Source organism: Galeopterus variegatus, unplaced genomic scaffold (genome assembly GCF_000696425.1).
Source record: "Galeopterus variegatus unplaced genomic scaffold, G_variegatus-3.0.2 Scaffold1047, whole genome shotgun sequence".
Taxonomy (NCBI): Eukaryota; Metazoa; Chordata; class Mammalia; order Dermoptera; family Cynocephalidae; genus Galeopterus; species Galeopterus variegatus.
In genome coordinates, this window is record NW_007727158.1 from 188,148 (window position 1) to 215,088 (window position 26,941).

General features: G+C 53.8%; 1 protein-coding gene across 1 annotated transcript in view; it reads left to right on the forward strand.

Annotated features, from left to right (window-relative positions):
- The window catches only part of KLHL29 (kelch-like family member 29), a 227,233-nt gene that overhangs the window by 138,428 nt on the left and 61,864 nt on the right, over nucleotides 1–26,941 (forward strand). The window contains exons 3-4 of the mRNA XM_008574431.1: nucleotides 21,372–21,513; nucleotides 24,228–24,740. Of these exons, the coding sequence (XP_008572653.1) occupies nucleotides 21,372–21,513; nucleotides 24,228–24,740 (655 nt within the window). The remainder of the gene's footprint in view (nucleotides 1–21,371; nucleotides 21,514–24,227; nucleotides 24,741–26,941) is intronic.

Sequence of the window (26,941 nt, forward strand, 5' to 3'; positions counted from 1 at the left end):
AAGTTTTTTTTTTTTTTTTTTTTTTTGTCTTTTGTCTTTTTTCCGTGTCCGGCAACGGATCGCAACCCTCAGTGTTGCCCCCGTACCGGACCGGGGACCAGCAACGGGACTGCAAACCTCGGCGTTGCTCCCGCGCCTTGCTCAGCCAGTGAGCGGGAACCGGTCTGTATGTGGGATCCGAACCCTCCGGCGGGAGCGCCGCCGTGCTTCCCAAGCGGCGCACTATCCAGTGCGCCACCGGGCCGGCCCCCATAACAGTTCTTTTAGCTTTCTCTCTGTCCAGCTGGCTTTGGTGAGGCTCCGCTGCTGCTCTCGCTCGTGGTTCTATGACACAGGATAAAAAAAAGGAAAATACGTTCCATGCAGGACTTGTTATTGCTGTAGAAGCGGACAGAATTATTCTCAGGGATATTGTGTTAATAGGGGAAAGCTGTTTCTTGGAAAATATTGCCTTCAAGCACTGTGACTCTTTTTCAGGTTATATAAAAGGGCATAAGGCAAACACTTGGAAATTCAGCAGCTTCCTTTCTTGGGAATGTGAGCGGTGGGTGGACGGGCTCCCGGACACCTCCAGCGGCAGCCACGCAGAATAAGAATTGGCTGCAGTTACCTTCCTCGTCAGCCCTCAGTCTGGATAATATCAGCAATACTAAAGGTTACAGCTTTTTTCTGTGATATATTGCTTCTTCAGAGAGTATTAAAGGTGTTTTGAATCTATTTTTTAGGAATCTTGAAACCGCCAGTGGAACATTTTTGATGTTGTGGGTAATGCATGCAGTAGCAGCATGGGAAGGCTGGGTGTGAGAGGTGCCAGGGGTGTTGGGAGCACAGAAGACACTGCCCGTTGTGGTTTTAACAGTTAGGAAGCCAGCTCGGCGGAGCATATGCTGAGGTGTGGGAGTAGATGTGGCTGGGAAGCAGCATTATTTCTTTTATTTGCTGGGGGGCAGAGAAGAGGCAGACACTGAGTCTCCTGGGAGTGGGCAGGATTTATTGGGATGGGAGAGCCAGAGGAAAAGTTCTGTAATCATGGAAGGAATTCTCCTGCCCTGCTTAGTGTTCTTATTGTTTTGGCTTTTTTTTTTTTTTTTTTTTTTTTTTTTTCCCTGCCTGGATGCTCCCTACCTAGAGCACAGATTCAAATAAAAATTGCAACAAGAGGTGATGTAATTGCTGTAGTAGACAGTGTGATGGTTCACTTTATGTGTTAACTCGATTGGGCCATGGGGTGCCCAGATATGTGGTCAAACATTATTCTGGGTGTGTCTGTGACAATGTTTCTGGATGAGACTAACATTTGAGTCAGAAGACTGGGTAAACCAGATTAATCACCTTCCCTAGTGTGGGTGGGCCTCATCCAGTCGGTGGAAGGCCTGAATAGAACAAAAATCTGACCTGCCATGAGGAAGGGGGATCCCCTTGTGTCTGACTGCTCGAGCTGGGACATTGGCCTTTTCCTGACTTCAGACTCGGATCTTGAGCCCGCTGGCTTTCAGACTGGAACTACCCCATTGACTCTCCTGGGTCTCCAGCTTGCCAGCCGCAGATTTTGGGACTTCTCAGCCTCCTTAATCACGTAAGCCAGCTTCTTATAATAAATTTCATATATATACGTATATGTGTGTGTGTGTGTGTGTGTGTGTGTGTGTATACACATAATTTCCTATTGGTTCTGTTCTCTGGAGAACCCTGACTAATATAGATGACAAAAATTAAGGCAGGCATTGAAATCTTAAAATCTCTCCTGAACTCATAGCTTAACCAGACCAGCTGTGTCCTCTATGAGAGGAAAATGTCACTGAATCCCAAAGTATTCAGAATGAGGCCAGTGGCTCCCGAAAGCTCTGCAGCCACTCCTCTCTGCTGAGAAAATCAGAGGCCGTGGGCTCTGTGAATGGAAATGAGGATGCTTAGCAGGACAGTCCCCTTCACAGGCAAACACTCGTCCTTCCCCTCCAGGGACCAGGGCTTGAAACACTCCAGCCCCTGCTCCAAGGCAGCCAGACACAAGCCCAGCAGCACAGGCTCCTCAGCCCAGGGAAGGGCAGCCTCTCTGTTGCAGGTGGGAGTTTCCAGCCACAGCCCCTGCCCCTTCCTCCCTAGACTTGGTGGCTGCCCCACTGTTCACTCCCTTTAGAGGGCAAAAGGAAACGTGAATGAAATGTTTTTAAAGAGCAGGTTTGTGATTGTCCCCACAGCAGGTCACACCTGGGGCATCTGCAGGGCTGGGCTGAGAGCTGGCTTCTCCAGCAGTGTTAGGACCTGGTGCAACCTAGGCCAGTGGGGATATTTTGAGGGTGGTAGATGTTCTCAGTGGGGTCTGGGCCTCAAAATGATTGGGGGATGGGGAGAAATGAACCAGGAAAATGTGGCCACTTGTGTAGGCCTTGGCTGTGGCTCTTCTTGAAACCTGAGCACCCAGCGATAGCACTGACACTGACACTGATTTTAGGAAGTCAGGCCCCGGTGGAACCGAGGCAGGCCATGGTCTGTGATGACAGAAGAGATTATGGTCTAGAAATATGAGCTAACTGCCGGGACGCAGAATACAGAGGGAAGCCTCCTCCCCTTTGGCAAAAAAATCAATGCCTGGTGTCAGAACTCTCTACTGACAGCTTGATTAGAAAGAACTCAAAACTTCCTTCACTCTGGAATCACACCAGGAAAAGAGAGAGGAAGGCCCATCTGGGCACTGGCGAGGCCAGCAGCTGAACTAAGTCCAGAGTGCCCCGTCCCACTCTCTCGGAGCATCACGGGGAAGCTTTTCTGTAGGGCTTAATTCACTCCTTAGACTTTTACTCAACATCTACTATGGGCCAGGCCCTATCCTGGAGATAAAGCACAGTCTCCACTTCCAGGAATTCACAGTGTGGTGGGGGACAGATGAGCAGATGGGAATTACAGTCCGGGAGTGCACATGGGCTCCAGAGGTCCCGTGGGCCATGCTGGGAGTCCAGGGCAGGGCTGTTCAGGGAAGGCTTCTCTGAGGGAATGGCGCCTGAGCTAGGTCCCCAAGGATAACATGGAGCGATCTTTGGTGAAGGGGACTTCAGTGGACATGCAGGACAAGGCTTGGGCCAAGGCTCAGAGGTGAGAAGCAGCAAACTGCATGGACGTGCTGGTGGAGAGTGGGGTGTTCGGCTAGGAGTGGTGAGAGATGGGACCCGAGGCCAGCAGGCCACTTGGAGGGGTTTGGACCTGACCCCTTCAATGTGGGATTAGAGGGAGGAGAGTGACATGGTTATATTTACATTTTAGAAAAATCACTGCCTTGCAACACAAAGAACAGATAAGGGTACACCCCCACAGGTGACAGTCCTGGGAGGCCAGGAGAAGGCAAATATGAGGAGTTGGGTGGTCAGGGCCACTCGAAGAAACGCTGTGTAGAGTGTCAGCAAGGTTGCTGGTGGTGGGATGTGCAGGCAGGTAAGGCTGAGTCCCAGGTTCCTGCCCTGGGAACGGGGTGATGGGCCAGCTCTGGGGCAGAGCTTACAGCAGGGGAGCAGATCTGGGATGGGGAGGGAGAGACTGGGAATCCAGCTGAGGACATGCTGAGCCAGAGGTGCAGGCAGAACAAACAAGTGGAGACATCGAGTGGGCATTTGAATTTAAAGTTGACAATGATTTGGCAATGGCAATTGGTCCAGAAGCACGGGCAGGATCCTATCCAGGTGTGGGAGAGGGAAGCTTGCAGAACATTGTAGAACCCTGAGAAATGTCAGCACTTAAAGAGAGAAGGCCAAGCCCACAGAAACAGATGTATGAAAGGCTGACCTATGCCCTTTGTGATGGGAACGGCCACACCCTGCAGCCCAAGTGCTGCTGCCGTGCTGATGAGTACGTGCCACTCACATGGGCAACCGTGCATGGGAAGCCAGATTCTCATCATGAAACCAATGTTCAGGAAGCCAGCAGGACAGTCGTTGTGGTGCTCAGGCCAATATGTTTGAAGCTGCCAAAACGGTGTGCCACAGAAAGCCACCCCATCCACACTGGAAGCACTTGTCAGACATGCTGCCGATGCACACTGGTGGGTGACAGGCCTTGGGAGCGGGTGGGGAGGGGGTCCAGTATACCCCATCCTGGAGCTGGTGCAGCCAGCTTCTGCCTGACATTCAGAATGCGCCCCAAATCGTGTCCCTCTGTGGTGGTCAAATGCAGCTCGCCTTATCCGTCCCGGAATAGGGGCAGCCACAGCACATCCCCGGGGGCTGAGGCTCAGCAGGGATGGGGGTGCGAGGGGGGCAGATGTAAGCACGCGTCAGGCAAATGGGCAGGGGCAGCATATGCAGTGCAACACCCTTGTTTGTGAGCCTGTGGGCAACTCCTGTGTGAGGACATCTGTGGTCCCTGGTGTGCTGGGGACAGTTGATGCTGCATGAGCACTTGTGTAAATGCATCTGAGAACAGGACACCTGTGGGAGAAAGTCCTGTCCGAAAGGCGGGTGTACAGCGGCCTCTGCAGTGCGTACTGGGCTGGGCTAGGAGCCCACTGGGCATGGGTGATGCACATCCTTCCGAGACGCCTCACGAGGCCTGGGACGCAGGGGACTATAATGCTCACTGTGCACATGAGGAAACTGAGACTCAGAGACAAATCTCCACCTGGGGCACTCAGGTAATGAAAGACAAGGGACTCAAACCACTCACTCCCGAAATGCTGTTGTTCTCACCCCCAAAGGCCCACAACAGCACGTCATCCCCTTCTTTCATGCCCTCACCCCATGCCCTGACAGGACTCAGCCCCCTCCTCCAGGCAGTTTTCTCAGATTGCACCTGTTTCCTTTCCTGACTCTCCAGCAATCCGATCTGCTGGGGAGAAGAGCCCTTGTCCTACCCTAACCACAAAGGATAGATAAATGGAGGGTCCCAGGGGGGATGGACCATGGCAGACTCCGGCTCAGGACCCCAGACCCTGTTTGTCTGATCCCAGCCCCTTAGGCGCCCCACATAACAGCAGGGCTTGTCCTCAGCCCTGACTTCAGTGCGTGGCTTCCCCTGCCTGAAACGCCCAGCCCATCCTTCACGGCCCAGCTGCAGGCCCTCATCCCTCCACTTGGTGGGCCTTGCAGATGCTGCCAGATGCAGACCAGCCATCTGCGGGGTCACAGGCATAGGCTCGAAGTCCTCCACACACATTAATTCACAGCCCCATGGTGCAGGGGTAAGGATTATCTCCATTTTAGGGGTGAGGAAAGGAGGGCGTGAAGTGGTCCATTCGCTTGCCCCTGCTCCCCCCACTTGTAAGGGGCAGAACCCGGATTTGAACCAGGCGGCCCGGCTCCAGAGCCCAGTGCAGAGCTCCGCTCTTAACCACTACCCAGAGTGAGAAGCCTCATCCTGCCCTCAGGAGCTCACAGTCTGGTGGGTGAGACAGGCTTCTGCCCAGTGACATGAGGAGGTGACAAGAGCTGGTTACAGGGGAGCCCAGGTGCAGGGGAAGAAGCTGCCCTACCCTGGTCTCGGGCCTCAGACGGGGCATTAGTCTCATGTGAGGTGGCCAGGAATGTGCCAGAATATCTTTCTTTCCCTCCCATGACAACTGGAAGGTCCTGGGTTCCAGTGGACCTGCCTCACAGTGCTCTGCAGCCTGCATGGCCTCTCCAGGCCTGGCCTGTCCCCTGCGGTGGGGATGGCCCAGGTTTGCACAGCAGTGGCAGGGGACAGTTGCTGTCTGGGGAACAGTATGTTTGCCTGCCCCTTGCAGAAGGAGCGGGCTCTGTTTTCTCCCTCCTGTAATTGTTACCATCTGTTTCCGTCCATCGTGTTTGTTGATGTTTTCTTGTTTTAAAACTGAAATGAGTCAGATTGGAAGCTGATTTAGGAAAAAGTGTCTGGGAGGGAAGCTCAAAGTGGCGATGGGGGACTTGGTGTTTTGGAGCCGTTGGAGAAAAGAAGATTCTGTGGGGCGGGCAGGGGGTGTCTGCCAGCCAGTCCTGCCCTGTGGGGGCGAGTCCCTGGCAGCCTGAGCAGGCTATGGCTGTGTGGGTTTGTATGGAATGCATGTGTGTGGGCTCAGCCATGTGAGGAGGCAAGTGTGTGTGTGCACACCTGTGCGTGTGAATGTGTGTGTCGTCCTGGGGGAGAGGGTTGTGGCACAAGGACCATGTGGCTGGTTGGAATCTTGTATTCAGGAGGCGGGTGTAGAAGGTAACGACTCCAGGCTAGCTGTGATGAAGGACCAGGTTTAGAGGGTCCCCCATCTCTGCAGGTGACTTAAATGTGACCTCAAGTGAATCTACAAACCAGCTCCCTGTGAGCAATATAAAGGAGTTTTTTTTTGTTTGTTTTGTTTTTTTTCCTTTTTGTCTCTTTTTTACTGACAGGTAACGGGATCGCAACCCTCGGTGTCATGCCCGTACCGGAGACCGGCAATGGGAACGCAACCCTCGGCGTTGCACCCGCACCGCGCTCAGCCAGTGAGCGGGAACCAGTCTCGTTTGTTTTGTTTTTTTTCCTTTTTGTCTCTTTTTTACTGACAGGTAACGGGATCGCAACCCTCGATGTCACGCCCGTACCGGAGACCGGCAACGGGAACGCAACCCTCGGCGTTGCACCCGCACCGCGCTCAGCCAGTGAGCGGGAACCAGTCTCCACATGGGATCCGAACCCTCGGCGGGAGCGCCGCCGCGCTCCCAAGCGGCGCACTCTCCAGTGCGCCACCGGGCCGGCCCAATATAAAGGAGTTTTGATGCTGCTGAGATGAGTGGGGGACTGGGCTTATTTGAGGATATGCATTTTCAGGGAGAATAGCCCCCAGAGATGATCCCCAAGCTTCTTGAAATGGGTTGTTGGTATTTCAGGTGAGCTGCACGTGGCTAGGAGTCTAATAACTGTCTGGACGGTCCACCTCTGTAGCACTTATGACTATTTTGACCTGCATTCCCCTGCCTGCCTCCCCCCCCCCCCCCCCCCCCCCCAGAGCTAAGATTAGGGTTTCTCTACCAGTCCCATGCTGATATCCCCCACTTGCCTGGACTCTTGCTTCTTATTTGTCCTTATTTAAGCCAAGGGAAGGTGCCCTGCAACGCTGCCCATCACTGTCTGGGTCTACAAGCCCAACACAGCTGAGATGCTTGACCTGCAATTCAGACCAGTGGCCACCAGAGGTCATGGTCTTTGGTCTCAAGGCCGAACAGCTAGGCCTCACATAGATGTGGTTTATGCATCAGGATCCAGACTGCTTTCCACTCCTGTGTTGTTCCTTGAAAATCCACAGCCCACAGGTAATTCTCTGGCTGCAGCAACCCAGAAATAACTGATGTAGAAGAAAAACTGTGCTTTTGGCAAGGCGTCCTTCTTGAAAGAGCTTCTTAATTTTCCCACATTTTGGGTCCCTGAATAGTTGTCATTTGCTGAGCCCCCTACTTGGTTCAGGTACTGTGCTAGGCCCTGAAAGTAGAGGATTTCCACTCCTCACCAAAATCAGTCTTTTGAAGAAGGGTTTTCGTGCCTGATTTATAGACAAAGAAAAGAAGCAGGGCTCAGAGAGGGGAAATGACTTTGCAAGTTCACAAGGCCAGTTAATGGTGGAACAGGCCTCAATCCCAGACATCCGGACTGCCAGGCCAGAGCTCTGGTCATTACAAAGAGGGAAGGCAACTCCTGGAGACACGGGGTCCTGTCGGCCAAGCACTGTGATGTGTAGGCACCCAGTTTGGCTGGGTTTCCACTAGAAGTTCTCAGATCCTGCTTGTGCTCTTGAACCTTTGATTCTGAGTTTCTCATCCCTGGGAAACCACGTGGCCTGTGCTCAGCCTCACAACACAAAGCAGGGCGTATAACTCACACCACTTACTGTGATGTTTAGGAGCAAGCAAAGGAAACTTCTCATGTCTGCATATTTAAGCCCTTGTATTAAGTGGAACAAGCTATTTCTGAACACGAGAGTGGCCAACAGCCTTAGAGGAAATTAAAATGAACCATGTCAATGGAAAATTGCACAGGGGCACGGCAGATTCTCCGGAGATAAATACAACAAGCCTTTCAACAGCGTTCGGGAAAGACTAGAGATCATGGAGATTATGCTGTGAGAGAAAAAGCAAACCATCAGAAAATTAGAGCACAGGCTGGTGGGAGGACCAAGCGGCATGCTAGTCAGGTCTATGGGAGCCTCTCTCCATGAAACACCCCCCTGGGGTCTGGTGGACAGGGCAGAGTCAGAGAAACAACAGGCAGATAGATCTGCATTCGATTTAGCCAGCACTTCTGAACACCTACTCTGTGCATGCTTTGTAGGTGCTATGGACTAAATTGTGTCTCCCCCAGAATTTATAGGTTGGAGCCCCAACACGCATTGTGATGGTATTTGGAGATGGTGCCTTTGCGAGGTAATCAGTTTTAGATGAGATCATGAGGGTTGGGCCCTCATGATGTGGTTAGTGCCCTTATGAGAAGAGGAAGAGACACCTGAGCTCTCTGCCATGTGAAGACACAGCAAGAAGGTAGCTGTCTGCAAGCCAGGAAGAGAGTCCTCACCAGAACCCAACCATGCTGGCACCCTGACCTTGGACGTCCTAGCCTCCACAACTGTGAGAAACAAATGCCCATTGTGTAAACCACCCAGTCTGTGGTATTTTGTTACGGTGGCCTGAGCTGACTGATACAGTGGGGAGCAAGATGGGCACCCAGACTTTGGCCTCAGAGAACTCTCAGGCCTTGAGGGGTTTGAAACTGGACCGTCTAAATAGTCGACAGAGATCAGCTGTTAAGATTTGACTCCTTCATTAGCCTATGCACTCCCCAAGGCCAGAGACTACTCATCGCGTGTCCCCAGCACAGAATAGCCTCTCAACAAGTGAGATGAGGTCTGGCCCGTGGCTCACTCACGAGAGTGTGGTGCTGATAACACCAAGGCCACGGGTTCAGATCCCTACATAGGGATGGCTGGTTGGCTCACTGGCTGAACATGGTGCTGACAACACCAAGCCAAGGGTTAAGATCCCCTTACTGGTCATCTTTTTAAAAAAAAAAAAAACAAGCGTGAGATGGATAGAGGGAGGGATAGATGGAAGGATGGATGGAGGGATTGAGAGAGGGATGGATGGAGGGAGGGATGGATGAGTGATACGATTGAAGGTGATGAGCCCCGGAACAGAGTGGATGGAGCTGTGGTACCCAGGCAGCACTGCACATGCAGAAAGAAGCCCTCCCTTGGAGGTGAGGAGAAGGAAATCTTGGCCCAGGCAGTCTGGGCCCCTGCTGAGGAAGGGGCGTCAGTGGAGGGCATTTGTCTGGAATCCCGTCTCCCTCAGCCAGAGATCCACAGCAAGCGGCCACAGACAGGAAGCCCTGCACGCCGCCTCCCAGCCAGCCCCAGCCCCTAGGAATTCACATTGCTGCCACAGCCTCTTGCAGAGCAAGGCAGAACCCTACACTGCCCCGTCATCCACAAGCCTCATGCACGGTGCAGTGGCACGCAGGCACCCACTCCCACCGCACTGCTCCTCAGTGTCCCTCCCAAGAAAGGGAAGTCCATCTGTCTGTCCACCCCAAGGGGGCCTGCTTCCCTGTCTCTCCTGCCCCTCTCACCATCTCTTAAGGACTTTGCCACTGTGTCTCTCGCCCCTGGACGTCCTGGAAGTTTAGATGGAATCTGTCTGCCCACGATGCTTCCTGACGCCTGAGGAGATGGGCTGTTGCTGAATGATGCCATTTCTTTAAAAACAAAAAAGTCACTTAAACCACCTCCACCAAGAGAGCTGAGCTGGACTGTGGCCAGAGGGAACATCTCTCCCTCAGGACCCTGCCTGGCCTGAGCAGGCAGAAGCAGAGGGAGCAAGTGCCAGGGAGCTGGGAAAGTGTAAACTGAGTCCCTCATTGCATGCTTCTGGAATATTCCGCTGCAGAGCTGGTCCGTCCTGCCAAGCCCCCTACTGCATTGGAGTCAAGACTCTGTTGCTGGCACACACACTCAGGCGCTGACTTGCTTCGGCAAGTCTTGAAGTCCGGGCAGTCAAACTGTGTTCCAGCTCCCACGGCTGTGCCGCCCCGTCTGAGGAACCGCCTCCTGAGGACGCGGGTGCCACGGTTTTTCTCTGTCCTGCCTGCACCTCGGTGTGGCTCTGCTGCAGTCCCCCTCTTGTTGGGCCTCTCACAAGGTCGTTGATGATGTCGTGTCAGGATTGTATGGCTCGGAGTTGAGCTCTCAGTCAACTTCGTGCTTGGAGAGTCATGCGGCAGAGGGTTTTAGGACATAGCACTGTTCCCTCTGCCTGGTGAGTCCTTGTAATGAAAAATAAGGAAGCTCTGTTGAGGCCTGTGACCAGGAAGGGGCATCTCAGGGGTTTTGATAGGCACATTAGGTGGTGTTGAAGAAGGGACCATGGAGGGGGTTGCCGACAGTGGGCTGGGACTCAGGCTCAGGATTCTTTCTGGCTCGGGATGGGTCCTGCACACAAGGAGGGCTTAGTTATTTCTAGAATGTTCTCTGGGGAGGGGTGAGAAGAACTTGGGGGTAGAGGAGCCAGACCAGCCCCTGAATAAACTGTTCTAAAGAGCCAGGTGCTTCCCCTGTGGGTGGGGGGTGGGAGCCCCAGAGCCGGGTCACAATTGCTCGGCATCGAGGCCTGGCCAGCAGTCCAGTAAGGGAAGCCACACGCATCCCACACCAGCCAGCCCAGCTTCCTGTACAGAGGGCTGCTCCTTACTAGAGCCACTGAGGATTTCAAATCTGAAAACAACAAAGGCTCCGGAAGTGGGTGTTGTCTGATGTGGGTGTGCGAGTCTGCAGCTGACCCAGGGAGGGTGAGGGTAGGCCCAGAGCGGCTGCCCGCAGGGCTGGCATTTGGGAAATGTCCCATCAAAGGACGGAGCAGGGGCCACCCTTGCCGTGCCTACCCGCCCACCTCAGTGACAAGAATGAGAACAGGTCACCGTGCTTGGAAGGGAGCTACATTGTCACCAGCGTGGAGGTGACCAGGAACAGGAAGGGCAGCAGGGTCTCTGAGTGGGACGGGCCATTTACAAGGAACAGGGCTGTTGGGGGAGGCAGGAGGGCTGATTGAAGGGGAATGAAAGGCCCAGCCCAGCTCTGTGAGCAGTGCCCCTCCCCCTCCCCCTTGTCCCTGTCCGTCCGTCTGGGCACATCACAGGCGTCTGCTGAGGGCCAGGCCTGCCCTGCACCTTTCAGCAGAATGAAAGGGAAACTGATATCAGAGGGGGGCTGGAGCACAAGAAAGGGCCTCTTTCTTTTCAAAGACTTTCATTTGTGATGGGCATTTTTTTCTGGGTGATCTTATTTCAAAGCTCCTTTGAACATTTTGTGGGTTTTGTAATGGATGAAAAGTTACTTGGAAATGGGACTAAGAAGTTTTCAGCTGAAAGTTGTTAGAGGAAAGTTGAAAGCTTTGAGTTGGAAGGTTCTGCCAGATTTATCGTTTCTTTTGTCCACAAGGCCCATCCATTGGGAGGGGGCTTGGAGGAAGGGGCTGGGGACCTGGACAGGGCACATGCGAGAGCTCGGCGCAGAAACCAGCGCCATCCGAGGTTGCTTTGCGTTTGCAAGGGAGGCCATCTGTGAGGCACTCTGAGCAAAAGTGTCTCCAAGGTATAGACTTTGATGTTGGAAAAGGGAAAAGCACAGAGACTTCCGGAATACTATAGAAAGCTGGGTTCTATCAAAGACAATGGCTAGCGCACGGGTGTTTCATATCAGAAAAATAATTAAGATAGAGCCCAAGCAGGCCTGAGGAGGGTCGGCGTGAGTCCTGGGGCACGTCCACATCTGAGAACTGAAAAGAGGAAAAGCTGTGAACTGCAGAGAAGGAGCCCTGGGAGGGGGTTAGGTAAAGATCCAGGAAAAGCATTGTTACAGAAACTGAGGGAAGGGGGCTTGAAAGAGGAGGAAACGCTAGGGGGGTTGGCACTAGGAGATGACTGCTCATTTAAAGGGGTGGTTTCACCCAGGTGCGGGGGGGTGGCGCATTAAGCCTGGAGGCTGGGAGGCGATAGAGGTAGGACACCGGGTGTTCCAAGTCCCATGGAGGGGAGGACCCCAAAGAAGCGACAGAAGGTGATGGATGCTGGCATGGCAGATGGCATGGTCGAAGAGGTTTTTTTCAGTTTCTACCTGTGTTTGTTAAGCCTGGAGGCTGGGGGGCGATAGAGGTAGGACACCGGGTGTTCCAAGTCCCATGGAGGGGAGGACCCCAAAGAAGCGACAGAAGGTGATGGATGCTGGCATGGCAGATGGCATGGTCGAAGAGGTTTTTTTCAGTTTCTACCCATTAAGCCTGGAGGCTGGGAGGCGATAGAGGTAGGACACCGGGTGTTCCAAGTCCCATGGAGGGGAGGACCCCAAAGAAGCGACGGAAGGTGATGGATGCTGGCATGGCAGATGGCATGGTCGAAGAGGTTTTTTTCAGTTTCTACCTGTGTTGAAAAGCCAAAGGGAAGGAGCTATTGAGAGGGAGGGAGGGAGTCTAGGGCTGAAGAGAGAGGGGACAGGAAGGGTGGGCCCGGCAGCATCTAGCGAGCTGTGGAGAGGGGCAGAGGCATTAGACTGCCCAGCCTGGCCTGAGACAGAGGGGCTGGCCCCACTGGAGAGGGCCCAGACCACACTGGCAGCAGTGAGGGAACATGTCAGTGGTGGCTTAGGGTCTGGGGGGTCTGAGGGAGTGGGGGAGATGATAGAAGCCCAGTGGATACAGCCCCCAACCCCAGCATGCTATCGGGGTCAGAGCAGGAGGCCCAGCTGGGCTGGACACAGTGCAGGGAGGGGAGGCACCCAGGGGAGGGCTCTCAGTGTTACCCCGACAGGGTAGTGTGGGCGCAGCCTGATATGGCTAAGCCCATCTGTGGGGCTGTCAGCCATGGCAGGGGTAGTCTGGAGAGAGGTGGCCTGGGAACGTTCCGGCCATCTTAGAGCACTTCTGAAGGTCTTAAGGTAACGTAGAGCTGGGCAAGAGTCCCAAGCTGGGAACGCCCTAAGTATTCCTGAACTGCTCCAGGCCTTATTACTGTCATCGGCAAAATGAAGGTAAGAACACAGAATTCCTCATGGGAGAAAATCAGCTCATGCCCATGCCTGGCATGTGGCAGCGTCAGTAATCCCCATTTCACCTGCGCCTGGCATCCATTTATGGCTTGGGTCCTCATGATCCAGAGAGCGGGTACAGGAAGTGGTTGGTAGTTTCAACTTAGAGTATTTATAGCTGACCCTGAGGGCTGAGCACAAAACCTGGGATCATTGGGGAAGGCTACAGCCTGACCTGTGGCCCAGACGAGCCTCTGAGGTGACATCTCCCACCCATGATCCAGAGAGCGGGTACAGGAAGTGGTTGGTAGTTTCAACTTAGAGTATTTATAGCTGACCCTGAGGGCTGAGCACAAAACCTGGGATCTTTGGGGAAGGCTACAGCCTGACCTGTGGCCCAGACGAGCCTCTGAGGTGACATCTCCCACCCAGCACGTGGCGGCCCTCACCGAGCCTGTCCTCTGAGATCTCTCCCTCCTTCCTCAGCCCCTCCCACGACCCACCGCATCACACCCTCTGCCCCTGCCCAGGGTCCCGGCAGGATCATTTACTCTCCAAAGACATCATCATATTCCATAATATGACTGGAATCTGAATATATATTTAAAATGACAAGATTGAAATTAAAATTTAAATAAAGAATTACTTTTCTGTAAGTTGCTCCGAAAGCAGTAATTTAGCAGCAAATTGATAGAGAAAGGTAAGCACTGGGCCTGTAAGCCGTCGTGTAGTTGCCAGTGTGCAAGCAGAAGTGTCTCAATTTAACACATCATTGGTCAGTATTATTAGAAATTTCTTTGGGCTCTGGAGTGTATTATGGCGGGTTCCAAAGAAGAGGCCAAGGACGCCAGCCTGGGGCCAGGAGGCCAGAGAGGCCAGCCTTGCTAATGAGGGTGGGAGGAGCTCGGGGACCCTCCCTCAGCCGTAAGTAGGGATTTAATCGAGATTATCATCTTGTTTGTAATTCGGTAGAAATCATGAAATGAGAACTGAGAGACCCTTAAATGTCATTTGCTCTTCCCAGAGGCCACAGATTTACAGCTTTGGTGTCTGTCAACATGTCCTTTGACCCTTTGGAACCTACACTCGGAACAATAGTCCTCGATAGAGGCCTCACTGAGGAGCTGACTCCCAGGAACCACATAAGCAAGATGCAAAAATCTGTCCCAAGCAGGACCTGACGAGCAGCTTCAACCCCTAGGTCCCCCATGCTCGAGGCCCGGGCCTGGGAACTTGAACGTGAACACGGCTGTTGCTCCCCAGAGTACAGTCCATAAGCTTCCTGCATCAGCACCACCTGTAGGCTTGTTAAAGAGGCACATTTTGGGGTCCCCCACCCCACATCTGCTGAATCAAAACCTCTGGGGGTGGGATCCAGCGACTTCCATTTCTAACAATCCCCCTGATGCTTCTTATGTGAACTCACAGTGAAGATGCCTACGGTCATGGTGGTCAGACACTCCGCCTATATGATCTTGGATTCAGTACTCTCGTCGATAACCTGCCAATGCCAGAAAGCCTAGCAGGCTAGGTCTAAACCCATGAGCTATATTCTAAAAACTCCCAGACACCAAAATATCTCCTCTCCAAGCCTGAATTTACATCGTTGAAGCACCATTAAAGTGTTTCATTGTTAAAGTGAGAATTGCCTTCCTGGGCTTCACCTGTGTAGCACAAGGGCCCCGGGAGGTCCACACACTGCATCCAAAACCAGAGTCTGAATATTTTTACCAGAAACTGGCCTCCGTCATTCCCCACGGGTGTACCTGGGTGCCATGAAGACTCTAGTGCCATGCAGGGAGAGGGGTGCTGAGAGGAAGGAAGACGTCTGACCTTTGCAGTGAATGGCCTGCTCAGCTATGCTCAGTCCTGGAGCTGGCAGCTGCTGTGATGCAATTCCCAGGGCAACCCAGGGCCTGGTGGTCAGAGGTGCCTGAGCCAAATTCACTTCTGCTAGGAGCCGTGTGAGCACCTGCTCTTGCTATTCTCAGAAAAGCCCTGGGAATGATAACCCTCCAGAGTAAGAAGAAAAAGGAAATGACAGCTTTCACCACTAATGCTGAGCTGAGGACACCAGCACCTCTACCCTCCACATGTGAATCCACATGCATCTGAACACACCTGAATCCATGTGCTGCTGCCACCAGCCTCTGCACAGCGTGGACTCAAAGCTGTGCTGACCTCCTCATATTGCTCAGCTTCCAGACTGCAGTCTTACCCAAGTTTGTTCAAGTGGCAGGTCATATGCCTGTGCCCTAGCTGCAAGGGAAGCTGTCAGAACATGTTTTCTGGCTTCCACCAAATGATGGAATGTGTTGGAAAGATGCAGGGCAGTCAGAAAACATGCCAAAGGTCCACGGTGGGACCCAGGCCAGATCAGCACCCCTTGTCACCAGGGACCTTCAGAATCCAGAGCTGTAGTGTGGGGGTGGGCACACCAAGCTTGTCTTTGCCAAATTAGGTGGATATTGTCAGGAATTCTGAGATAAAAACGATGCTGCAGATCAAGCTCAGAGTGCAGTGAGCTCCAGGTTACCCACTGGCATTGTCCTCTCTGTGGCTTCTCAGTTTTTCATCCAAGGCCACTTCACACCCACCACCCAGCTGGGTTGTACTTAGGGAGAGGCTGCACTAACTTTAGTTTTAGCATTTATGTAATTACAGTCCCTACTATATTTATGCTGCCCCCAATCCTCTGCAGAACACAAAAGAATGCATGTAAAACTGTGGATTCTTATGTCAAGAGCAACACACAAGTGGATTTTTGATCTGTTGCTATTATGCAATATACACAATAGGCTGTGTATCCCTTTTTTTTATTTTTTCTCTTTTAGTGGCTTTCAACAACAACATTTTATAACATCTCACAAATTTGTGCACAGGAACTCAGAGAGAGCTTGGCTGGACGATTCTGCTGCTCCTGTGGTGTGGACTAGAGTCACTGGTGGTGTTCAGTTGATAGCTGGTCTGGTCTGGAGAGTCCAAGAGACCAAGGCCTACCTTGCAGTCTTTTTAGAAGGATAGGCCCAGAACTGGCATACTGTCATATCTGCTGTACTCTGTCAAAATAGTCACAGGCCTGTGTGTGTGTATATATATATATGTTTTGTTTTTTTATTTGGCTATTTGGAAGCTTAGTTCCATGCTGAAGGCTCAACTACAGCAATTCCAGGAGCCCCTGTGGCCTGCGTATCTGCAGTTTTCTTCTATGTAGCTTTAATTCTCTGTCCATTTTCCAGATCTGGTCTCCCCTTTGCGCTTCATCATGATTTTACGGTACCTTTTATCTGTGGCACCAGTCCCTCCATTAACAGGAGTAAGAGTGAGTCAACACCATGGGTCTGTCCCTTGTGATCTATCCACCAGGATCCTCTTGGGTCCCTGGTGCAGGCAGCCCAGCTTCTGGTTGCTCATCCCTCCAGGGCAGGCACAAAAGCAACCAAATGAGGGTCGGGGACCCTGTGTGCCCTGCTGGGGAGGGGCTCACAAGTGCAAGGGACAGGGCTGGCCGGGAGAGTGCTATACTCAGGGATGTTCAGCACAAGGCAGCCCCACCAGCCCTGTCTGCACCACACAGTGACAGGTACAGGGCCCGAGGTCCCAGTCTAGAAGGCAGGTTCATTAGCAGGAGAGGGCAGTGGGTGTTGCCATCGTTGTGCCCCCAGAAGTGGACTGTGCAGCGTCTCTGTCAGGTGTATCTAGGCTGAAACCATGCTAGGTGCTATGGGGTCTTTTGGTGGTGACTTTGGCCCCAGCGAGCCTGTCTTATTGAATCTTGCTTGCTCTTGTAGCCACACGCCAGCCCATCTCTTCTGGAAGCTTTCCCTGACCACCAGCCTCCCCTGATTCACCCTCTTCTGACTTCCGTGGGCAAACAGTGGAAGATGCATTCTGGCTCTTCCAGGAGACTTCCCCAGGCGCCCCCAGCCCCACGGTGGCAGGAGTCCCCCTTAGCATCCCACACCTTCACCACACCCAGGAACATAGGAGAGGCTGATGAGTCTGGGGATCAGTCAGTGGTTTGGGTCAGCGAGGCCTCCGGGCAGCCTCTGGCAGCATCTGGGGCGATGGTGTTGGAGGTCCCAGCACACGAGGCCCCCACAGTCTGGAAGCCTCATCTCTCCGTAGGAGATGGAATAGGAGTGGAGTGGTGCTATTTCACAGCTCGGCTCCATCCCTCGTGTTGCTCATTCTTCCTGAAGCACACCCCATGCGTTCGTTCATTCATTGAATCAACCCTGCTGAAGGCTTCCCCTGTTGGCCCACACTGTAGCTCAGAGACCCTGCCTCATTCATTCATCCCCTGGCACCTATGCCAGGCCGGCACCAGCTGGGCCAGGGAGGCAGCCAGGCCACTGGGTCAGAAAAAAGGCCCTAGGGGCAGTGTGCTGAGTCCCATGACCACCGTGTGTGCAGGGAGTAGAGGTGAGAACAAGCCAGGACTGGGACGGCCCCCAGGGAGTCTACGTCCCTGTCATCTTTCAGACTTTCTGATCTGCTAGCCAACGTGGCACCTTTGTGCAAAGTAGAAAAAAGTGCTCCCTGTGGGTAGATGAATTAATAAGAAGTGGCCTTTCTGGGCTGTCGCAGACTCGTGGGTACAGCCTGGTAGCAGCCCCCCTCCCCTCTGCCAGGCAGCCTTGCACTGGGTGCCACCTGCGCCCTGCACACCTCCCCCTAAACAGAGCAGAGCCCTCAGAACAGCTGTGTGGGCCCTGTATGCTTAGTTCCCCCAAGCTGGTAGTGTGCAGCCCACGTGCCCTCTGAAGCTGCTGCAGGCGGAGGTTCCCAGCCCCTAGGACCAGCAGGCACCTTCAGTCTGTGCCACTGCCTCACAGAGAGCTGTGGTCATAAAGAACCTGGGTCTTTAGTGTTCTTCAGTTGCTGAAAGAAGCAGGATGCTGTCAGCCACCATAAGGACGTGACCTTTGAAAATGTACAAGAGCTAAGGGTTTAAAAAGCTGCTGCGTTAATGATGCATCCCATTAGCATCTCATTAAAGGGACACAGAGAGAAGCCTCCTCAGGCTGATGATAGGCAGATAGGGCCACTCCCTGGGGCCGGGCAGGGGAGGCTCTTCTGGTCTGCCTGTCTCTGCAGAGTACCATTATTTACCAGAGAAGAAGCCATGGACACTGGGGAGAGGTCTGGGTGGCTCCACTGGTGTCCCAGATGATGGCAAGTGGGAGGGGAGAGGAGAGGGCCGCTCAGCCCTGCCTTCCTCCCCTGGCCTGGGTGAAGTTTTCCTGGTAGGTTTTTGAAGCATTCTCGAGTTGGCAGCCCCCCAGTAAGGAGGCATGGAACTCAGGGAGGCCTGACACTTGGGCTAGGACAGGCTAGGAGAGTCTTTGGGGAATCCCAGAGCTGCAGAGATTCTGGAGTTGGAGCCACAGATCCACACATGGCCCCTCAGAAGCCTCCAGAATGTGGGGACTGCATGGGTTTACTTTGGGACTGGAGTTCTTTGCAGGAGGAGGGGCTCAGCTCAGGCCATGCAGACTGCCATCACCAGCTGCTCCATGTGTCACCCACCGGAAGCCCAGGCTCTTCAGCAAAGGGCATACCCATGTTCAGGTATTTTTGGAGGGAGTGGAGGAAGGAGTGTTCATTTCATTATTTTAATGAAATAAATAAAATTCCTGAACTGCAAGTTGCTTGTAGCTTCAGATATTCCTAGCGCCGAGTAGGAGTACCGTAGCCTTATTTATCTTTTCCAAAGGAAAAAAACGACTGTTTTCCTTCTCACAGCAAAAGTGCTCCTTATACAAAAGAAATCGCTTGTAATATTCATGAAACACACAGCCACACAGCAGGCCTGTTGTAGCCCTCAATCTCCCAGCCACTCTGGGACCTCCTCTGCACACCCAAAGCACCCCAGCTTCTTTCTGGGGGTACCTCGGCTCACACTTCTTGGGCATCTTAGTTCTTCGCTCCACGGGAGCAGTCATGTGAGGGCAGGGCTGAGTCTCATCATACGTGTCCCCAGTGCCTGAGACAGTGTCAGACACAGAACCCAAGCCCCAATGCTGTGTGCCAAATGACCAAACCAACTCGGGGACACGTGAGCAAGTGAGCGAGCTGGCAGGAATGTTTGGAAACCAAAGGGCCTGAGCCACGTGTGTTGGAAAAGTGCTACTTTTCAGTCTCAGAAATCCCCCCAATTTTAGGGCAGACATTGGAATTCCTAAAGTTCTAGAGCTTGAAACCTGGTAACCCAAACTCGAGGAGGAGACCCCAACCTGCCCTCCTGGTGGCAATGGCTATTCCAGGTCAAGTTTCCAGAACCCTTCCCTAGTCTGTCAGGTCTCCAGGCCTGCATGCAAATTCAGTAGAGGAGAAATGGTGGCAGGAGGAAGACTCTGGAAACCTAAACAGCCTCTTGCCTGGGAGGCCTCAAGTCTCTCTGCAGTACCCCCTCCTGGCAGGAGGGTTTCTGTACTGTTAGCAAAGCCAGGGGTGCTAGTAAGGAGCTGGGGTCTCAGCATTCAAACTTTGACCTAAAACAGGGCCCTAAATGGGACATCGCACAGGCTCCTTCCCCCTTGGATGCCTCTGATTCCAGGGGAAGCGATCTCTGTGCTTCTGAACTCCCAGGACCCGAGGTCCTGGAAATACTCACAAGAGGGGAGTGCAAAGTGTCCAGATACCTTCATCCTCAGCAGGGCACACGCTGAAAGCTGCCTATTTTGCAAATGCTGTATAAGCCACCCTATTGTTCTCTAAGACTGTTGATGAGTGTGGCCAAATCTCAACCCCCTCAGCTCCCGCCTGTGCCAGAGACAGAAATGGGGCAAGGGCCTCTGATAAGGAAGCTTGTCCATTGAATCGTTCTTTCCTCAGTAGATTCACTCTTTTCCTTTGTTTCTTGCTCTGTTCACAGAAGCAAAGCATCTGAAATGCAGGCCAGAGATCAAGTGCAGCCTAATGCAATTAGGGCAGAGCAGCCCACAGGTCCTAACGGCCCCTGCTCCTTCCAGCAGGCCCGAATGCAGTCGCCATGTGTCACCTGCATTATGCAGCAGAGCCCAGGAAGTGTTCCCCAGCTCCCTGCCCATACTTCTGCTCTGTGCCTGGTACAGGGTCCAGGAGGGTCACTGTGGTCAGAGGGGCCCAGTGGGGACCTCCACCAGCTGGGGCACCAGGTTGATTCCATCAGAAGACACCACAAGGACCCAGGCCCAACCTGACAGAGGCCTGCAGATGCCCCTCCAGGCTCCTTTGGCCTCTGCCACTGTCCCTGATGGGGAGCCATTACTGCCCTCATCCCATCTCACCCTTCACCCCGGGCCTGGCTGAGCCCCAGCTGCACTCCTGGGAGCTGTGGGCATTCTTCTTGAGGCCACCTCCACTGACACCCACAACACCTCACATCCCAGGTATCCCATCCCACCCTGTCCAGTGCATTTTTAGGACATTTGTGGGGGGTTTTGCTTATTATAAATAATGGCCAGAGTTTGGCAAATACAGAAAAGTATAGACAAGAGAATAAAAGCTACCCTTACCACAGATATCATCCCTGAGAACATTTCGGTCATTTCCCTCTTGTACATACTGTTTGACACAGCGACATTTACATAGATTATATTTATATTATTTTGTGGCTGCTTTTCTCATTAAACATTGTAGTGTAAGCGCTTTGCCATTTTATTAAGAACTCTTAGAAAACATGATTTTTAGAGATTATGTATTATTTCATCATAAAGCTGTAACTCAGGGAGATCAGTGCTGCCCTAGCATTAGTTTTCACTCCGAGGTTTCTTTTCTCATTAATCTAAAGACGTAAATTAGAGAGTGAGCTTATGCAGCAGAGAGCCCACCTCCTTCCTGCGCACGTGTCTGAGCTGTGCCCCCACAGGCCTCGACTCCCACCCTTCCCACACCTCCTCCGTAGGACATTTGGACCTCAGAGGCTGGGCAGGGGCAGGATGGGGAATGTGTAATGACCCTCACCTGCTGCTTGATGGTGGCACTTTGGAGAGCTATCCTGTCCCGTGTCAAAGGGCCATGCACATGGTGGCTCTGAGGCTGGGCACGTGCCCTGGGTAGGGCAGTAGCATTTGTGTAGCGGTGGTTTATTGATGATCCAGAGGCTGGGGATCCCATCTCAGCACAGCACACTCTTTCAGTGTGATAGCTCAGGTGGAGTGAGCAGCAGCAGAGGTGCCTGGGGAGGCCCTGGGCCAGGTATTCCTGGAGGCAGGAGCTTAGCAGAGGCCACAGCTGCCAAAATAACCCACAATTCTCCTGTGGGACTGGATGCAGGGCTGGGTCTCTGCCTCTGGCCTCATGTCACAGTGGATGAAGCTCGGGCCACAGGAGTATTGTTCTGGAGGATGGGTCCAAGGTAAGTGACCCCTTCTGGGCTGTGCTCACTCTCCTGATCTGCTTTCCACAGGCTCCTGGCATCTCCAAAGCAGACAATCAGTCCCAGGGACTCGCGACCAGCATCCGGTGGGGGCAGACGCCCATCAATCAGTCCACACCCTGGGACACTGATGAGCCACCCTCCAAACAGATGAGGGAGAGCGACAATCCAGGTGTGTACTTTGGGGGCAAATAGAGACCCCTAAATTCAGGGCTGGGAGGGGTGGGGAGGCTTCCTGGAGCCCCAGCTCCTCCACAGCAGGTCCTGACCCCAGACCTCAGGTGGGGGCGTGGCAGGCACTGGGTGTATTTCCCTATGCAGTGGCTGTGTTTCTGCCCCCTTCTCTGCTGTTCAGGAAACTATTTTGGAGAGTGAGGGAAAGTGAGTGACATTATAGGGGGGACTTTGAATGTGCCGTGGGTTATTTTGAATGGTTATTCCCAAACCCTAGTGCTCTGGTTCATAACAAATTTCTCAAGCCATACCTCCCAATGAGGTTTTGCCTCGCCAATGCTTGTGGGAGAACTGGGGTGCCCTAGGGGTTCACCACCTCCTACAACCTCCCGTCCTTTGGACAGCTCTGACCATAACAAATTCCTCCCTTGGGTCCCAGAGCGACCCTTTAGGATACATGGATTACATCTGCCTAGCCCTCCATGTGACAGCCCTACGGATACCTGGAGACATTCACCCCCTCGCCATGTCTTCTTTGGGATAAACACCCCAAGTCCTTCAGGCACGCCCCAGGGCTCATGGATTTTGGCCCGTGCAATTCCCACTAAAGCCCACGTGTGGTGTGACCCACACCTCCTTCCGTCAGCTCCTCTGCTTTGATCATTGCAGCCTTAGTTCACCTCTGCTCAGCCGGTAGCAACACCACATGCCACCTCAACAGTAAAACCCCAGGACTGTCCTGGCGGCAGCTGCTAGCCCTGTCCATCTCCTCACAGTGGGCTTAGGCAGCTGGGTTTGGGGACCAGGACAAGGCCTCGTCAACATCTCCCCAAGTGGCTCGTAGGGTCTCAGACTCCTGCTCCCACTGCTGACCTGCTCCCAATGTTACGTCCTCTGCACACCTGGTCAAGATGTCTTTCATGTAGTCATCCAAGCTGTTGATATGATGGTGAGCAGGACTTGCTACACAGGATAAAGACCTCCCTGTAGGTCTCCAGCACCCTTTGGGCCATACACCTGGTCATACATAAATCACTCCCATGGTAGTGTGGCTCTGTCTTTACCAGAATTATCTGAGACCTTGCCCACTGTGCTCTGAGGTTCTGATGCCTCTGTCCAGGCTGCCTGGCTAATCTGGAGAGAACTGAGCCTGGGATGACATGCCTTGTCCTGAGACACCGAGGCTGGCTCCTAGTGCTACCACCTCCTCTTCTTCTTTGGGCCTGGGGACAGTCCCCCTTAGCAGCCCATTCTAAATCTTGCCAGCACCACTTCACCAACATTTGTTGGCTTTGAGTTTTCTCCAAGCTCTGTCATTATCAAAATCATAAATATCTGTTGCTGCACATTTACTGCCTGCCTTGCTCTGTGCGTCATCTCAGCGCTTGCAGCAATCCTGCGATGTTGCTGTGGTTATTGCGCCTGTTGCAGGGGAGAGAACTGACTCAGGACAGGCTTGTACCTCCGGTCACTCAGCTCAGAAGGGACAGAACCAGGATTCAGACTGTGGTCTGTCTGACACCCAAGCCATGCTCCTCACCACCAGCCCTTTGGCTTTCCCTGTTGATAACTCCTCAGGGACAGCACCCCGGGGGTTGATAGTCACCTGCCATCTTGGCTCCTGCCCTGCCCCATTCTGTTTCTGTGACAGAGCTCCCGGCCCCACCTTCTAGCCTCTGGGGCTGGTGGTCTTGAGTGGCCCCTGATTGCCACTTTCCTTCCTCAGTCTCCCCATCCTCAGTCTACTGCCACCCCAGAGGAATCACAAAAGCCAAAGTAGCATTTGGGCCATGGAGACCCAGATTTGGCCAGAGGCAGCCAGACTGGCCTTCCCCATCAGTGTCTTCCAGCTTCACTCACAAACCCACGTGGGTCACCTCAATTTTGGCTTGGCTCAGGGGCCCTGGGTCCTGCTCTACCTGACCTGGCACAGCTGGCTTTGTGTCTTGTATCGGGTCTCAAGAGGTGCATCTGGACCCCCTTGTTCAGCCAAAACTTCCTTAAGGAAGTGGGAGTTTCTCTGGTGTCCCCCAGGGCTGGCCACGCCAAGGTTGCTTAAGACAAAGCCCAGCCTCCCAGCAAGGCCCTGAGGGCAGCCCCTGCCAGCCGTCCCACACCGTCACTGCCAGGGCTCTCCTTTCCAGGAGGACCTTGTGTGGCTGTAGACTCTGGGGCTCTCACCTGAAGGCCCAAGCAGACACCTGCTGTCCCCACCACCTAGCTTTCCCCCACCTTCCTCAGATGACGATTTTCCAGAAAGGGAGGAGAAATGCCAACAAAATGGGACATTTACCACGTCCCAGACACTCTGCTAGCTTTGGTTTTTATTTTATTTTTTCAAATATATTTTTCTCATTCAGTTCTTCCCAGTAGCCCAGGAGGTAGGCATTGCCAGTTCCATTTTACAGATGAGAAGAACGAGGCTCAGAGAGGAGAAACAACTTGCTGGGGCTCTTAGCTACTAAGTGGCAGAGCTGAGGTTTGAACCCAGGTCTCTTTGAAGGTCTCCACTTTCTTCTCTCTGTTTCCTGCTCTGAGGCCCCTAGAGCACTTATCCCAGGCCACCATAACCAGATTCTCAACCTGAGTGTTCCTGGATACAGGTAGTGTTGTCCACCTCTGTGACCCCAGCACCCAGCCCAGAGCCTGGGGCAGTGGTGTTTGTTGAGTGAATGTAACCAGCAGATGACATTTTTTCCATCTCCCTTGCAGGCACAGGGCCATGGGTGACCACAGTGGCCGCCGGGAGCCAGCCCGCCCTGATCGCACACTCCTATGGAGTGGCCCAGCCTCCCACCTTCAGCCCGGCCGTGAACGTCCAGGCCCCGGTCATTGGGGTGACCCCCTCACTGCCTCCCCACGTGGGGCCCCAGCTCCCGCTGATGCCAGGCCACTACTCGCTCCCACAGCCGCCCTCTCAGCCACTGAGCAGCGTGGTGGTCAACATGCCAGCCCAGGCCCTGTACGCCAGCCCTCAGCCCCTGGCTGTGTCCGCACTGCCCGGTGTGGGGCAGGTGGCCCGCCCAGGACCCACCGCCGTGGGCAACGGCCACATGGCAGGGCCCCTGCTGCCTCCACCACCGCCAGCCCAGCCATCTGCCACTCTCCCCAGCGGTGCCCCTGCCACCAATGGGCCCCCCACAACCGACTCGGCCCACGGGCTGCAGATGCTGCGGACCATTGGCGTGGGGAAGTATGAGTTCACCGACCCGGGGCACCCCAAAGGTAAGTCCTGCTGCCCACGAGCCTCCCCATGTGCCTGCGTCTGTGCCTCCCCACATGGTCACTACAGCATAGCGAGGACAGGAGAGTGGCTGGTGGCGGCTCCTTCACTGGCCTCACCCAAGCTGGAAGCTGCAGTGGGGCCTCCCCCTGCAAGAGACAGCACAGCCTCAGATGGGGGCGCAGAGGGGGAGCGTGGAGGATGGGACAAGGAGGGCGGGAAATGCACGTGGGCGAGAAGCGGGAGACAGAGGAGGAAGGAAGGAAGAGCCTGCAAAGTCGAGTCCGGCCCCGCCAGCCCAGGCTCTGGGCCATTCTCAGCTCTGACCCCCAAGGCCAGGCCACGGTGCAGGATGTGCGGGGTCATCCGCTCCTCTTAGGGTTCCACAGAACAGACCCATTGGGGGGCTTGTCATTTTCCACCCAGGAGGACGTTCAGAACATGAACTGTTTGTGTCCCTCCGAGCAGAGGTGACCTCCACCATGCAGTGGGATGAGAGCGTCACTAAGTGTTTATGAGGCCCAGGAGACATTCCCCGAGCCACGTGAATTTTTTGTTTCACGGGTGGCTCTGTGAGACTCCAGGAAAGAGCATCTCCAGCCGTGGCCTTCCATTAACCCTCTTCACCTGGCCCTGGGGGGGGCGGTCATTCCAGGGAACTTGAAGTAGGTCCTTGAGAACAGCCTCGGGAAGGGAGCACACCAAGAACGTGGCTCCAGGACGAACCCCAGCCTTAGGATCCAGGCAAAGGACATTAGTACATGGGTCTCAGCCTTGGGGTCTGCCTGAGCCATCTGTCCAGGCTGCGGTGCAGAAGGGGACAGAGGACCAAGCACCACCGATGTGAGGCTTGCAGGGTTCATCTGCCCCAGATTTGCCTGTCCTTTAGCACTCTGGACAGGCCGGGCCTCTGCTCCTGCTAAGTGCAGAGGGGAGGCTGCAGGCCTCGACCAGGGGTAGGTAGCTCTGGGGCCAGGAGGAGGCAGGAGGCCCATGGGGAGCAGTCTGCCCCACTGGGGTGCCTGTGCCTCCTTTTGGAGGGGAAAGTAGATGGTCCCGGGAAGCGTACACATCTGGGCACAGCTTCTCTGGTCCCGGGAAGCGTACACATCTGGGCACAGCTTCTCAGCCTCCCTACTTAAACCACCTACAGATCGCATCGCGGGGGGGCCTTACCTGTTAGCCATTCCCTTTCCCACCTGCTCTCCTAAGTCTCTATCTTTATCCTTTTGAACAATTGCCAGGCCTTGTCAAGCATCCTGACAACAAAGCCCATGTCTGAATCTCTGTTGGGTTTAATTCACAATCTGATTGAGCCCTGACTGCCTTTGTTTTGGAAATCAGCACTAGTTTTAAATGACAAAATTACAGAAAATTACATATAAATTCTGGTAAACTCTTGCTTTGTTTAAGATCTTATTTTTAAAAAATGGACTAAATTGATTTTTTGTTTGAATTGTTTTGGTTAAGCTCCCTCTCCCTTTAAAAAAAAAAAAAAACCTTACTTCCAGTTCAAGAGCCGCCAACTCTGACACACTGGGCCACAGGAGTCCTTGCAGCTCCCAAGGCTGTGCCAAAGCTCCAGGCACTGAGTGCCTTCCCTCTTCTCACAGCGAGAGCAACCTTACTTCCAGTTCAAGAGCCGCCAACTCTGACACACTGGGCCACAGGAGTCCTTGCCGCTCCCAAGGCTGTGCCAAAGCTCCAGGCACTGAGTGCCTTCCCTCTTCTCACAGCGAGAGCCATAATACCCTGGGGGGGCCTCTCAGGGCTGAAGAGAGGTCTCACTGGCTTGCCATGTTCCAGGCATGCATCTAGGAAAAGCGGCTGTTTTGTGCAAAAGTAACTGGCCCAGATGGGACCGGAGTCCCTGATTTGGGACTCAGCTCTGAGCTGGGATCCGCCTGACTCTGAGCCCCTGTGCCCACTGGGTCATTGTACCATTGCAGAGCTGCTCGTGTAACAGGGTGAGAGGGCATGAACCATCCTCTATGGTGGTCCTGAGCCCACGGACAGGAGGAAAGAAAAAAAGGGGGCCCTGATGGGACTCCCTCTGCCAGCCCCACAGGGTACATTGAGTGTTAGGGGAGGACCAGGGGTGGGTGGGCTTAGAAAGTGACCCCAGCCCCGCCTTCTGGGTGAGCCAGCGAGGTCCTCTAGCTCCAGCCAGTGCCAACAGGTGACCATCCAACACTGCTTTCCA